This window comes from Amblyomma mixtum, chromosome 9, assembly GCF_055824585.1.
Source record: "Amblyomma mixtum isolate Tamu chromosome 9, ASM5582458v1, whole genome shotgun sequence".
Taxonomy (NCBI): Eukaryota; Metazoa; Arthropoda; class Arachnida; order Ixodida; family Ixodidae; genus Amblyomma; species Amblyomma mixtum.
In genome coordinates, this window is record NC_143020.1 from 54,678,625 (window position 1) to 54,694,156 (window position 15,532).

Genomic DNA, 15,532 nt, shown 5'->3' on the forward strand with positions numbered 1-15,532 from the left:
GTGCGATTCTGGGAATAAGGTACATTCTAAATGCATCTTGTTAAGATTGGATGACCACATAGCGTTATTTCTCCTAGAGCATGAAGAAAGCTATCTCTGTGGAATGAATAGAAGGGAATGGGTGCTGCATAGGTAGTAAAGCTCGAGGTGAGGACCACGACCGGCTTTATAGATAGCGATCTCCTCATTAGCAGCTGCACCAGTACCAAGTATTAGTTTTATGAAGCTAACACTAGATGCCATGATAGCGAAAAAGCATGTGGTTTGTGAACGAAGCGTCTGGGTGACACGTGTAGGCTTGGGTAAGCAACCAGTATACATAAGTCCCCCGCCGTATTCTATTCCAACTACGAAATAATTTGAGAGGGAATTTCCTCCTGTTGCTGTTTCGGTCCCGATTCCAACTGCCGAGCAATGCCCGCGCGTGTAAGATGTCTTTAGGTCACATCAGGTATAAAAAAAGCAGTAATATATTCACTTTTCTACAACAAAATTTTGATTGCTTAACGTCGGCGCTTGGCACTTGAACTGTAAGTGCTATGAAATTCATTCCCTACAGTTAATGACGTTCTTCGTGTACTCAAGATACCCCCCTCACAACGGCGGTGGCATAACTCCTTGAGCACCCACCTTATACCCGGAGGTGCGGGGTTCGATTCCCCAAGCGCCACCTGGTACCCACCATAGATATCTGAGGTACGAACTTCCCCCTTTCAAAGTGCTTGAAAATGGATGTATGACACTGCATTATCTACACAAAAGTGCCTTGTTACAGGGTTCCATTTGGCCAAAGATGTCCTTCCGTTATTAGCGGTCATCTTCGTCATCATAACGACGCACTCCAGAAAACCGTCCAGAAAATCAAGATTATATTGTCTTTTCTGTTGTACAGCTAGTGAGTGTCAATTATAATGTGAAAATTTTGCTACGTCAAATAACAGCAGCTGTGGCCTAGTCGATTGAGCATCCGCCTCCCATACGGAAGGTGCAGGGCTCGATTCCCAGAGTTTCCGGGTACCCAGCAGTGATGCATTGAGTGGAAGCTTTTTCCTGACAGTTGTTCGGCTTCTTTAGTGTGAAATGAATGAGAAATGGGGCTTTGACCCCACCTCGTGCAGAGGAGAAAACCTTGTTCCACGGCGCTGTTCGGCCACAGATGCCATTGATCCATAAAAATCCATCATCACGTCAAAGAAAGGACAAAATTGTCATTAAAAAAAACGCTTTATTTGCGTCTCTTTATCTGATGCCTGCTAGTCTTCCTGAGAGCCGTAAGCTTGGCGCACCTCACAGTGAACGTTTAACAGCTCATCAGTTGAATTTCACATTACAGCGCTCTGTTTTTAAGTTTACAGCGTTTATGTGTCATTCAAATGGTGACTGAGAAGAGAATCTTCGGCGAAGAAAGGCTGAAGGTCGAAATTTCACCTTTTTCGCACATGTGAACATGTCCAAAGGCTGGCGTGCTTTTTATGACTTCACTGCACACAAATATTGCCGCAACACCGTCGCACAGACGCACACCTAGCCTTTCAGACCGTAGCCACCGTACTTCAAGCCACCTCCATAGCCGAGTCCACCACCGTATTCGAGCGCTCCTCCGAAGCCAAGTTCGCCGCCGTATCCTCCGAGTCCGCTGTGGGCGACTATGGCGCCTCCTCCGTGCACCTTGTCCACGTGATGTATCGTCCTGATGACGAATACAGGCCCGGCTACTGCCCTCGAGAAGCCGGGACCACCGCGCAGGAGCGTCACGCTGCTGCCGACTCCAACACCTCCGGCGCCGATGCCACCACCAATGCCTAGGCCACCTCCATAGCCCAGACCGTAGCCTCCTCCATAGGCTCCCAGACCACCGGCCATGGCGCAAGCCGCCAGTGCAAGACCAATAACTGAGCCTACCTGTGATGGTCGCAGAACGATGAAGCAAAGTCGTCAAATACATGAAGGGACCGAAGAAGCTTGCGTAAAAAGCGCGAAGGTAGAGCAGGTTTTGCTTAATTCTGAAGCACTCGAACACACTATGACTTGCATACCCTAATATGAGATTGTATTTTCTTGGCGATGCAATTTGTGCGCCCAGACAGAGGGAGTTTGTGCCTGCGACTGCCTTTTGAAGAGGCTAGGTTTTCATGGCGTGGATCGTAGCGCATTCTTAATCGCGAATGCAGATACGGTCTCCGCCACTACGTTGCAGTTAGTGCTGAACACGACTGTACTCAAGAGGTATGCTGTTAGCATACCGTATAAATGGCCTGTGTCGTTGCAGTGCATGTGTGCTATATGCGATGCTCCACGAGATTAGCTCCTCATAGGATGTTTCTCCACGTAAAGATTTAATTTCAAATATAACGAATTGGGGGAGCATAGTACCGAGCGCTTCCCGCTTGCCTAAAGTCAAGTTATTCGGATACGATACCTTACACCGTTTAGGTTAACTAAGCGTATGCCAGGTTATGAATCATGGGGGCGCCTTGGTGTAAAGGACACGACTTTTGCTGAGAATACATTTACCTACACACCTAACACACAAAACACATCTGTAGACCCGAGCATAATAGGAAGAACATATTTTCACAGGCAATAATGGCTTCCTAAACTTTGTTCTACGAGTAAGCTGCTCTTATTTCCGAGAGTCTACAGGAGACGTACCTGAGCGCTCATGATGATGCTGTTCTGCGCTGCGGTACTGTGAGACTGCAGTGTTCTGGCCATGGCGATGGCTCTTTTTATACCCCTTTCCTGTTCCACGTTTCTTCGGTGTCGCTGCGCCATCGGGACGTATCCGCTAACGAAACAACGCAATTCGTCCCGCTTTTGTGCTGTTGGCGTGGAGTAGACTGAACTCAAATTAACGTGCTTTCCCAACGCATAACACCACGCTGGATAAGAATGCGCGGAGAATGCGCGGAATGCTGAGTAGATTACTGATTCTAGAACGATGGGAAGCCGGGCTTCCAAGAATGGTCTGCACGGCTTATTACTTGTCTGCCGTGCTGCCGCCGTGCACGGCACAGCGAAGTGAAACGAGGCGATAAAAAGCAATGAAAAACGGCCCCATTTGTTACACAGCTTGGCTGTTGTGCTCTTTATGAATGAGCATTTTCTTTACCTTTTCTCCACGTTCAAATTCTTGAAAGAATTGTACAAAACATCTGCCGTCGCTGCGGTTTTCGATATACTATTATATGCTATTACCATGGCGCCCTGATGGTGCAAGGCGCGGCTATTGATCACGATGCCGAAAGAATGGCAACTACTTCTCCGCTCTTTGAAATGGCGCACTAAATCAGCCTCTAGGGTTCTGTATAGAGCGGCTTTCGAGGAAATGAAAGGCGTTTACACTTTAATTCACCATTAAAATTAGCTGCCTACAGCTTCCCACAAGCTGGTGACTGCGAAAGACAGTGCACGACGTCTACTCATGAATAAATGCTTAGCTTTGGCAGCGGGCTTTTGCTGTTGTTTTTTGTTAATTAGAGTACTGAACGTTCTACCAAGGCTGTACTTGCTTCAATTCAAGATTCCTTACTTTGCTCCGGAAAACTTTACAACGAGGATTCATTGGAAGGAAAATATTCTTTTCCCTTCCACGTTTCTAGTTTGTTCATTATGAGTTAGTTCACAGCAGAAAGGCGATTAGTATCAAAAAGTGCATGCGTATTCTCATTCGGCGCAAAAAAAAGAAATGGTTTCGACCCTGTCACTGCATTCCAATTTTTGACGTAGTAAGGTCATAAATGCTCAAGCGAACTACGCGAGCAAAATACTGAAGGCCCGACTCACTCAAACTGCGAGAATTACCCGACTCCGCGTTTTCCGCAGCCGTGCTTTTGCCGCTATTTCGTTGGGCGCTCCGAGCATGTCACGAGTGATGCTTAGAAGCAATCGCAACAAAGAAATATCTCTGTTCTGTCGCAGCGCCACGGGAATGAAAGCACGAGAATCTTTTTCAACCGTTTAGTCATGCTTTTGGTCTCTCTGGCAGGTTTGCTCTGTACGAATATTGCCCTTTATTCTGCTGGCCTAATGCCTTTTTTTTGTTCTGCAGTTACTTAGTTGTATAAGGAAATTTCTTCGATATAAATGACGTAGCAGTACGTCGAACTCAGAACACACCATTTACATCACCTTATGAACATGAGGCTATCTGCCATAAGGAGGATGTAGAAGAGGAAAGGCAGGGAGGTTAACCGAAAGAATCTGCCATAAGGGTAGTAGTAGACGCTGCAGCGGTGGAAGCAGTAAGCAGTGGTGGTAAGTAGTAACAGAAATAGTAGCAGTACAATTATTAGTCGTAGTACCGGTAGTATAAGAATTAGTATTCGTATTGGTAGTATAACAATTAGTAGTCGCATGATGTCCGCCGAGAGGTTGAAGGTACTAAGTAAAGCGAGTGCCGTGAGAGGGTTAGAGCTTGCGATTGAGAGCCATTTGGTCTTTGTCTTTCCCGCCGTGGGGGCTGCGAGCATTTCGTTCGAGCAGGTTGGAACTGATCTGCTTGGGCCTTTTGTCAAATCTCCAAATCGCAATCGTTGGATCGTGATATGTGCGGACCACGGTGGAAGAAACGTGGTGCGGACTACTTTACACCGTTATACGTGAAAGGGCCGCTCTACCATCGGCTGTCGCGAATAAAGTGTCGCTATTTCTTGTGACCTCTGTCCTCTTACGGCATGGATCACGGCGAGTCGCAATCATTGACCAAGTCCGGCAATTCATGGCCGATATCTTTGAATAGCTGCGACGTTTTGCACAGTTACCTACAGGCACACGATGCCATATAAACCACAGACAAACGGTTTTAAGGAACCCATCAACATGCTTGCCATGTATGTCGACTCTGACCATAAGAACTGGGACACCATTCTGCCCTTCATCACATACGCCTTCAATACCGCATCTCAAGAAACGACTGGACGCAGTTCATTCTACCTCCTGTACGCTCGCCCACCGCGCTACACCCTGGACACCATCCTACGATTTTCTGGCGGTGACAACCTTTGTATCGCCAAGATCCTGTCTTTAGCTGAAGAAGCTCGTCGGATTGCCCGTCTGCGATCCGTTGATTCACCGGAGCGCTTCAAGGAGCGCTACGATAGCCACTGTCAGCATGTTATCTACGCTACGGGCGATATGGTCTGTCTTTGGCGCCCAGTCATGCGCCGCAGCTTGCAGCTTGCACCAGAAGCTACTGGCGCTCCACGATGGCCCTTACGTGGTTGTGGCGAGAATTAGTGATATCAGATAGCGCTCCTCTGCGTAACTGGTCGCCCTACCGTGAAAACTGAACTATCACGTGTCGCTTGTCTAAAACCTTGCCACTCTCGGGACAAAACATACGCGTAACTCGCCCGGCGATCTTCGGCTGCGCAGGGGGTAAATCGCACGGATGAGCGGAGACGCAGTAGTAGAAGTGAAAAACAGGTGAAAGGAAGCTCGATAGACTGGACGCTATCGGGAGCTGACTTGGTACCCCTCGCGCACTGTGGAAGATACATGGGTGAGTACACAGTGGCCCGCGCCGCTCTCAGATAAAGTCCCCTAGTTTCCAGAAATGCCGCGAGGTGGCTTTTCGCTCGACGGCCCGGGCTGTAGTGAGAGGCATGTAGCGAGAGGCTTTTCTATGGGCAATGTGCGTTTTGTGAACGCCATTTTCCGGAAGCTTGTTGATGATGCAAAAAAGAAAACACTTTTGCCGCTTTGTTTCTGTACCGCTTGTTGCCAACTGCAGTTTTGTGAAGCAGCGTCTTCGCACTGGTTTAGTTGAAGGCGAAGAAGGTGATAGTTCTGGCGTGTTTTGTGAACCTCTTATACGAATGAGTTCCGGCGCCTGCATCATAACCGAGCATGTAACCATCGCTCGTCTTTTTTTGCTCTCTTGACCTTTGGCTCATTGGTTCGTGCGTTAGTTGGCCCGTTCATTCGTTCACCTGCTGAGCGCCCTGCTCGTTCCTTCGCTAGTTAGCTCGTTAGTTCGTTCCTTTAATCATTGTAGCATTTACTATAGCTTTCGTGAGCGCCGCTCGTTCGTACTTCCATGCACTTGCTTATTACAGCGTTTGTTTACTCAGTTGCTTGCTTGCTCTTGATTTGTCCACTCATTTGGACGTGTTTTGTTCGACTTTCTTCCGATAGCGCACTCAAGCGCGCACATGTTTTACGGTATATTTTTAGCAGTCCTCTTGCTTTAATTTACGCTAACTAAAAGTGCAACAATTATGTTTCCAGAGCGCCTGCTGTAAAATAACCATGTCTCATTTCTCGGGTTATATGCTCCTCACTCCACCACACTTCAACATCAAGCGCAACATTAAAGTTTTCCTCGCTGCGCTGTAAGGCGTAAGGAATGACCGTCGTGCTGAAACCACGAGCCGTGGACTTCACTTAACGGGATCTCGAACATTAACTCGCTGACAGCACGACTTAGAATGCTCACCGCGTATGACTTTGCTGTTAGATTTCCTTCCAGGCAGACGGCCCCAATATTCGATTTGAGTAAATGCCACACCAGAAATTCACTGACCACCGGTCTTGGTAGTGGTGTTCCGGAGCCAGTGCGGGTTCTGATCAGACCAGTAGGGGGCATTGTGTACATACATTGACTTTCTATTGTCACAAAAGTGGGCCTCGTCCGTCCGCAGAACTTTTCTAGATGTCTTGAGTCTTCGTGACATTTGATCAACGATTAGCTGCTGAATTCACACCGCTTTTTATAATCGTCTTCACTGAGATCCTGATGCAGAGATATATGGTAAGGGTAAAAACTATGCTTCTTGAGCCCTCTCCAGACTGAATAGCAGGAGGATCCAACGGCCTCGGCGATTGGACGGATGCTGTCCTTGTGGTATGCACGAACGCAGGCTAGAACATTTATCTCGAATTCTTCACTAATTGGCACCCTTTGCCTTCCTTGAATAAAGCACAGATCCTGTGGTCCGGAACAGTTTGTGCATTTTATCAAGCATCGTATGTGAAGGAATCGGGCGACCAGGATTCTCGGATGCGTAGAGTCTTGAGACGAGGCGAGCGTTGCCATTCGTTTTTGTACAGGCGACGAAGATCTGCACCTTCTTGGTCAACGAGTATCGCGGTTGCACCTGCCCTGCCAATGCTCTTTCAGAGTTGATATGTATAGTATTACAGTAGCCTTGTACTATCGGGGACAAAAATGGTATACTCCACGCGGCGGGCATAGAGTAACATAAAAGTAAAGAGCGGACACTCGGGCCCTTTCGCGGCCGAGTTCGGCGCTTCCCCGTTTCCGCCAGATGGCACTGAACGTGCAAATAAAAAAAGGAAAAAGAGTATGGTCTTGGCATATCTTGGCTTGCAGTGACGTGCGCTGCGCGCCTACGGCCGCAGTTACGTCAGCAACAGCGGCGTCTTTTAAGTGCGTCAAGCCAACGCGCAAGCACGCCCAGGCGGCAGTGTGCGACGGACCGACGGTGTGAGCGGCTGTATTTTTTTGCGGCGTCTGCAAGCTTCGTGGGCCCGTCCGTTTTGTGTACTGCTGTGGTGCTGCGACGGTTGTTTCTTCCACCCCGTGAACTGTCCAACAAGAAGCTGCAGCTGTCGGCCTTAAAGGCGGCGGCGGCGGCTCTTCCTAAGCACTTCCAAAGAGGCAACAAAGCTGCGTCAAGGGCAGATGCCCACCACCAGGTTTTGACAGTAGAGCCTCCAAGATTCCTGTTTATGCCTATCATCTCTGAGGCCAGTGCGTTTCCCCGGGTCCGCTAGGTGCGCTGTGCACAAAAGTCGGCCGCTGGGGCCTACGGGAGTGTCCGCTCTTTACTTCTATATTACTCTATGCGGCGGGTGCCGGAGCAACGAAAAACTGCATTGCAACGCCATCTACAGGCGCCATCTCGGACCCACATAGCCAATCCGTGACCTTTATTATCAGCAGGCATGTTGCTCGGTTCGTTTCAATGTTTCAAAAATGCGCTGCTTCCACGACAAGTTAGCCACACGCACGCGGTCATTGGATCGCATCATGACTGTGCGAGCGCCCGCCATCAAGCCCGTATCTCGAACGCGCGTTGAAAAAAAGAAGACACAAAATGTAAAGACGGCCACCAGATTGCTACTGCTGCGGCACCACTCGGCATTTTGGCGAGCAAAAGCACGAAACATTGAAACGAGTCAAGCGACATGCTTGCTGAAAATAAAGGTCACAAATTTGCTGTCTGGGTCCGAGATGTCGCCTGCAGATGGCGTTGAAACGCAGTTTTCCGTTGCTCCGGCTCCGGTTGCGTGGAGTATTACCACTTTTGTCCCCGATAGTACGTTCTGTTAACAGAATTGACAGCTGGCAGCGGGCCAGTAGACATTCCGGTGAAAAATAGTAAGTGGCGAGCCGATAAGCCACCTGTCCTTTCTTGTCCGAGCCAAAGGGGAAAGGGAAACCTGCCGCGCTCTCACCGCGCTGCTTTTGCGAAGCCGCCGACGGCATGAAGCGTGACTCTAAGTTCAGTGCCAGGACGAAAAAAGAGCGCGTGCTGCTCACGGAGGCAGTGACTATGCGCTCTTCTTGAGCGCCTGCCTGCCGCAGTCGGAGCTAGCCTTGGTGCTGCCGGTTGTCGTCGTCATTTCGTCAGTCTCTTACGCTGTATCACAGGCAAGATTTCCGGCGCACTCTGAGCGTTCAGTTGCCGAATCAGATCCGAAAAGTTTGAAAATCAATCGACAATTTCTCAGTACCTGTGGCACTTAGGAACATGGTGCAAACTGTATTAGCTTTTAATCTTTACAGTCTTCAATATTGCCATTGCAATATTACTATAAAGTAAAGAGTTAAATTGATCTTTACAGTCATTAATACTGCCATTGCAATATTAGCATAGAGTGAAGAGTTAAAAAGATAATCAGCGAAATTTGGCTAATCAGGTAAATAAATTTGACCGCTATGTCCTTATCGTGTGTTTGCCGAGCCGAATATACAGGGTCTGTTCTGAAAGTAGTAGGACTGGTTTTTTCCTGGGCGAACGGGCGGACGAGAGGTGGTCTGCGCGTGCAGGATCGTTGAAGGGGGATATCGGGAATGCTGGGGAAAATCGGCAGTCGGCTCTCGGCCGTTGCAGAAAGCCGGTCGCTTGTACTGTGAACCCCTGTCGAAACGTCTCGTCACGCAGAATCATGGAGCGGTTACTCGATCAGCGATACGCGATCAAATTTTGTGTAAAGCTTGGTAAAACGGACAAAGGGACTCGCGACATGATTAAGGAGGCCTACAGTGACGCTGCCATCGGTAGACCAGATGTTTTTTGAGTGGCGCAAGCTGCTCCGTGAAGGTAAGGAAAAAGTGGATGACGACGACTGCTCCAGACACCCTTCGACCAGCAAGACCAACGAAAATGTGCAGCGAGTGAAACATTTACTGAACAGTGATCATAGGTGAGTATCAGAATGATTGCTGATGGCTTGAGCATTACTCAAACCCAAGTTTTTGGGATCGTGACAGAAAACTTATCCATGAGGAAAGCGTGCGCGAAGTTGGTGCCGAGAGTGTTGTCAGAGGAGGAAAAGGCCCTCATTCATCATCTGAATGAGGACCCCGAATTTTTGTCCAGCACAAGGCGGCAACGCTGCCTCAGCCCCCCTAATGCCTCTACTTGGCCCCGCCAGACTTTTTTCTATTCCCGAGAATAAAATCGACGCTCGAGGGGAAACATCAAGGACCGGTAGAGGCGGTTCAACAGGCCGAGACGAGGGAGCTAAACAGCATTCCGGTCCAGGCGGTCCTGGAGTAGTACGAAAACTGTAAAACTCATTGGCAGCAGCGTGTAGGTGCGGAAGGGTGCTACCTTGAAAAATTATAATCGTTTGTACTGTTCTCTTGAATAAATTTTGTTTAAAAAAATGAGTCCTACTACTTTCAGAACAGACCATGTACATTCCTTGAAGGCGGTATTCAGGATACTATCAGCGCCTTTTTGTGCTCTTGATCAGCGGAGCAATAATACAGTTATGATTCTGTCGCTTACCGTCAATTCATTATAAGGCAGAAGAAACACACACACACACACACACACACACACACACACACACACACACACACACACACACACACACACACACACACACACACACACACATATATATATATATATATATATGGAAGCACAAGTGAGGAAGTCCATACAGGAGAAGCGCCTACTAGCAACAACAGCGATTTATTTTCGCGCTCAGAAGAAATATGAGGTGTTAAAAACCAAGGAACGAGAAAAGAAAACACCATGGAACAAGACAGAAAAACAAGATGATAAGCCGTTACTATCTAAAAATGAAAATTTATTCCCCAATAGCATGGTTCGCTGACACATCCTCCTGTCTTGGCAATATGGCACACTTCCACTACCTTTCTTGTCCTCTATTCGCGATGCACAAAGATTATCGTATTTCGCTTCATTTGAGCAAGACAGGATTTGTCTTGTTCGCGGTGTTCGTGGTCACCCGCCAGACGCGTGTTCGATCGCCGCTGCGGCGGCTGCATTTCTATAGAAGTGAAGTCCTAGAGACGCCAGAATTCACGTGTAAGACATCATGTGATCGAAATTTTCCGGAGCCCTCCACCACGGCGTCCTTCATAGCCTGAGTCGCTTTTGGGCGTTAAACCTCCTCCCAATCAAATGAATTGTATTATAAGTCTAAAATTTTTTGTAACTAAACACGGTATAAACAATTTGGCTACCGAGCAAATATTTAATATTTTGGGCATTTTTATCGTTCCTTGAGCTGGGTTATCCCGGTCGCGACTGTTGGTGAAGCTTTGAATAGTTAACATTCAATAAGTAACATTCGGGATACTTGATTGACTATTGCTGCGAGATATATATATGTAAGTACATATACAGCACTTCTGAAATGAACAGAGAGCGCGCACCACAGGACGCCGCTGACCAGTAAAGTTTGGTAAAAGTTGTACACCTGTTTGGACCGCTAACAGAAGCACTTATGCACGCAATATGGGCCAGAATTACTCCAGTAAAGAAACGCAAATAGCAAGGAGTAGACGGTAGCAATCGTTCCCTATGCATCCATCGTTAAATTTTCCCAGCCATCAATGAAACCAACTTGCCGGTGATGCAAAAACTGCCTGTAATCGCAACAAAAGATATGCTCGTGCGTACTTGCATGCAAACGCACTTTTTCTTCTGGGAAAAAGAGACTTCTTTAAGTTCATATATGCCCTCATTTCCTGCACACATACCACCAAGTGGCGCCATCTGTTGGCCGTCAGTAGCGAACGCTACTGGCGGCCAACAGGTAGGGAATATTTTCACTTCTGTTGCGAGAAAACAGCAGAGTGCATGAACTGTAGCGCCGAAAGTTCCATTATGAATACCCACTCTTCATTCTCGCTGGAAAATCTGACTTGCAAAGTACTACTTACGTTCACACCGACCAGCTCCGACAGCCATAAAAAATCAGTGCGATATAACATAAAATCAAAGGTCATGTGGCTCTAATTTTTGATGTTCAGTTATTTCTTATTTCTTCACTATATGAGCGAACCAACCTGTTCCGTGATTTGTCCTTACAGACGATGGACTGGCTTTGTATTCTGCGCAATGTTCAATAATCTTTTATCTATATCTCTGCTCGTATTGGTCTGCTATATTATTATTATTTGTATGTCCCTCCTGCTTAGGTCACGCCAAGTCCTGCAGTATTGTATAAGTAAATAATAATCAATAAATGTAGCACTTCACGGCAGCCGCGAAAAGCAGAAACATTTTCACATATTTCCTCTATGGGCTTAAAGTGGCGCGAAAATTATGCATTGCACGGAGAACTCATTCCCTGCAGTGCACGAAGTTCCTTTCTTCGGGTACCCAATTTCCCAAAGCTCACGTTGAACTCGATGACATGACCTCGCCCTGAAGTCGTGTACTGATGTAGTGTCTCATATGGCACAGGCGCTGGCTGATGTTTTGGAGACTAAAAGCTCCCCGGGTCAAAAGCAATGAAAAGGGAGGAGAGAGTTCAAACAAAATCACTTTATTTATGACTCGTGATCAGTAGCCAGCCTAACGTCTTCACATCAGCATGCCTCGCGCACATCACTAAAGTCACTCTTCCATATTACAGACGCAATCCATAACAGAACACTTCCTGCTTAAAGCAGAAGAGACTTTCTGTAGACAATTTATGTCCAAGCAGAGGAGATGGTACAAATTTCACCTTTTGGTCACATATGCCGACGTCCATTTGCCAGCTCATCATCTCCGAAACGACATCACCACACAACAAGCGTTCTCGGCCCACCATCGCACACATTCTTTCACCGTGTCAAGCAGTACCACGCACCTATCCCTTGATACCAACACCTCCATATTTAAGGCCACCTCCCAGTCCTCCCCCGTATCCGAGTCCACCGCCGTAGCCGAGTCCTCCACCGAATCCTAGTCCACCTCCGTAACCTCCCAGTCCACTGTGGGCCACGATGGCACCTCCACGGTTCACCTGGTCCACGTGATGAATAGTCCTGACGACGAAGACGGGTCCAGATACAGCCCTGGAGAAGCCGGGACCACCGCGCAGTAGTGTCACGCTGCTGCCGACACCAACACCTCCACCTCCGTAGCCAAGGCCACCACCATAGCCCAGGTCCCCACCGAAGCCTAGGCCACCTCCGTAGCCACCTCCGTAACCACCTCCGTAGCCTCCCAGACCACCGGCGAAGGCACAAGCCACCAGAGTGAAACCGACGAGGATGGCAATCTGTAACAGTGCAATCCGAAGAAGTGAAACATAATTGTTAGCGACATTTGCTACACAAGATTGTACACTCTGCAGTCTGGCCCTTTAAGGAACAGAGAATGAAGATGAGGTGGGTGTGTCATTCACGAAAGAGAAGCTGCGTGATATTAATAAAAAAAGTGTGCATCAAGCTGTTTAACAAGAGGCTTCTGCTTTCCGCAGAGTGGCTACGAGCTCACCTAAGTGTTACGAAGAGGGAAATGCAGTGCGATCGCTGCCGATACATCGCAGGTACTGCTGAGTATCATCGTACCAGGGAACGCTACGGCGGTGCAAGTCAAGTTTCTCGCTGCGTTATAAGCATGAGAGGTTTTCGTATGCTATGCTTCGGTATTCTTGTGGTGCTGCATATATTCACCTTCACAACTGAAAGCATGCATTGGGGCATTGTATTTATGCACAGCAGAATGATTAATAGCGCTGCCGCCTTAAGAAAAGAAAGATGTCAGCTACAACGTAAAGAAGCGACGTTAGCGCATAGATGATCACTTATTTCTTGTTTAGGCTGGTTGGACCGTAGTCCCTAACGGACTGTGAAGTCAGTGACGATTGAAACACCAATAGTATCTCAAAAGTTTTACGAACATACCAGGCTGTAAGAATATGGAAAACTGAGGCTACGAAGCAGCACCTGGGAAACACGGTGTTTCTTAACCGAGAATATATCTCGAAGAAAAAAATTGGCTGCCTAATCCTGGCAAATGGTGCGCAGTATTAGCTACAGAAACATTTTTTTACCACTCATAAACGCTTCGTTCAAGATTCCTACAACACTTACCAGGCTGTTCATGGCAAAGCTGGTCTACGCTGCAGGTCCGGAGCAGTGTGGTAATGCAGAGCGTTCGACGGCCCTTTTTATACTCCTTGCAGCTTCCAGGTTTCTTGGGCTCTCGTTACGTCATCATGACGTACACGCTAACGAACGCTGGTCATTCGCTGCCCACTTCTGTTGCTAGTAGCAGGAAAAGTGAAACCCAAATTCACGCGTGTTTCCGAAGCGCTGCACCACAATGGAGGAGAATACGCATAACGCTAAGCGGATTGCCGAATCGAGGAGGTAGTCGCGGCTAGCTCCCAAGCTTTTTTTTTTTCGACTGAGTACTTGTGTGCAGCGCTGCAGCGGCGGATGCCACTGTCTACTGCATCGAAGAAATCTAAATGAGGAACCGTTTGGCAATGCCAGAGCGTAGTCTTTTTGTACGGCATGTTATCACATGTCATACCTTGTAGTCCTCTTTTTGTTTGTTTTTGAGCTTTTCGAGTTGTGCACGAAACGTCTCGCCAGCTGTCTTTGTTGACTGTTGTCTCCCCAGCTTTTATATGCGACATCTATACAGCTTTAATACTTATCTTGACCATCCGCCGAAATATGTGACATCGATGCCGCGTCACTACGGCGTCAGGAAGAAAATTAATGGCGTTGTGGATCTTCCTAACGCGCGGGCCAAGCTCAGTCAGCACGATGAAGCGGTCAGCAGCGTACAAGGCAACAAAATTCATCAGTATTTTAAGGCACAAACATTGTTCCTGGCTGCACCGAAACATAATAGCGATCGCCGATCAGTATATCTGGGTACTACTAGTAACGTCGATACATTATTTTACTTGCGCTTAAGGCATGTCTTCTCTTCTATGCTTTTCCAAAGTTCCGCTAGCAATAATAGATCTTGAGGAGGATTTACACCTACCTAATAAAAGCTCTCGAAGAGTCTGGTAAGTTGTATGGCAAACCTTTTTCAAGTTTCTCGAGGGCCCGAAGTACCGCTATATTATATGCGTCCAATATATGATCACTGTGACTATTCATAACTCCTTTTCTGGCGCAAAAGTCAATCTTTCATCCTACGCAGCCCTCTTCTATCGCTTAGTGCAGCGGGTTCCTTAACACTGCACCGTACTAGTCGAGCCTAGAATTAACGTCTCTCCCGCTTGGAGAGCTTTAGCCGGCTCAGCTTTTCTCACACGCAACCGCAGTTTTCCAACTAGGATTAGTTGGGCGCAACCAGCATACGTGGCATGCCACTGAGATGCAATCTTAACAAAAGGAAGAACTCGTTTCGGGCGCTGCGCCGTGAGAATCGAAGCGAAAATTTTCTTCGCGTTTTTTTTTTTTGTCTTTGTTTTGGAAGGTTTCGTTGCTTTCAAATATTGCTCTTTTGCTGTACTGGCTTGATGCGTCTTTGTGGAGCAAAAGTGTTCCTGCTTCCTGTAATACGACTATAAAAGTGTAGGATACATTTTGACGCTTAAAAGCGAAGCCATCAAGCATCGAGTTTGTCCTAGGTGAAAGCGGCAGTTTTCACTTCCAGAAAAAGAGGAATGGTACCATAATGGCAAATGAAAAAATGGGTGTGAGATTTTTTTGCCACATGTGGTCGGTCAGCTGAGTTCATTAAAAAGAACAGATGATTGCTAGTCAGCTGCCAGCCATTGAAACGCATCAATCAAATTATGAAAACGGGTCACCAAAAACATCAAACTTCAGCCCATTTTAAAGGCCCCGTGTTGACGATGTAGTACTTCTGATTTTGGCTGTGTCAATCATAAACATGCACGGCTGTGGCTGGAGTTACCTAATGCTTCTCATATTGGCTGCGCACTTTAGAAAGTAAGCTCTAATCTGTCAGTTCGGCCTTTATTCCTGCAAAGTTCGTAAGTAACTGGCGAAAGTTGAACAACGTCGTCCCGCCGGTCGCAGTGGCTTGCCAAAATTAGACATTTTGCACTTGTCAGCATCGTTTCAACAGTTACGACTGCTTGCTAACGT

At 47.5% G+C, this 15,532-nt stretch overlaps 2 protein-coding genes across 2 annotated transcripts; both read right to left on the bottom strand.

The window, feature by feature from the left end:
• Window positions 1-1,524: 1,524 nt before the first annotated feature.
• Window positions 1,525-4,400, bottom strand: LOC149329080 (uncharacterized). Its single transcript, XM_089562103.1, has 2 exons — window positions 4,385-4,400; window positions 1,525-1,892 (listed from the first exon to the last, which is right to left on the bottom strand). The coding sequence occupies exon 2, from the start codon at window positions 1,861-1,863 to the stop codon at window positions 1,525-1,527; it is 339 nt and encodes a 112-aa protein (XP_089418229.1). The 5' UTR covers window positions 1,864-1,892; window positions 4,385-4,400.
• Window positions 4,401-12,312: 7,912 nt separating this feature from the next.
• LOC149329081 (uncharacterized) lies at window positions 12,313-13,555 on the bottom strand. The gene is made up of 2 exons (XM_089562104.1): window positions 13,544-13,555; window positions 12,313-12,726 (listed from the first exon to the last, which is right to left on the bottom strand). Exons 1-2 carry the CDS (start codon window positions 13,553-13,555, stop codon window positions 12,313-12,315), a joined length of 426 nt encoding a protein of 141 aa, XP_089418230.1.
• Window positions 13,556-15,532: the final 1,977 nt, after the last annotated feature.

What these genes read in the sequence shown, in the direction of transcription:
- LOC149329080 (XM_089562103.1), bottom strand. Translation starts at nt 1,863, where the DNA reads ATGGCCGGTGGTCTGGGAGCCTATGGAGGAGGCTACGGTCTGGGCTAT.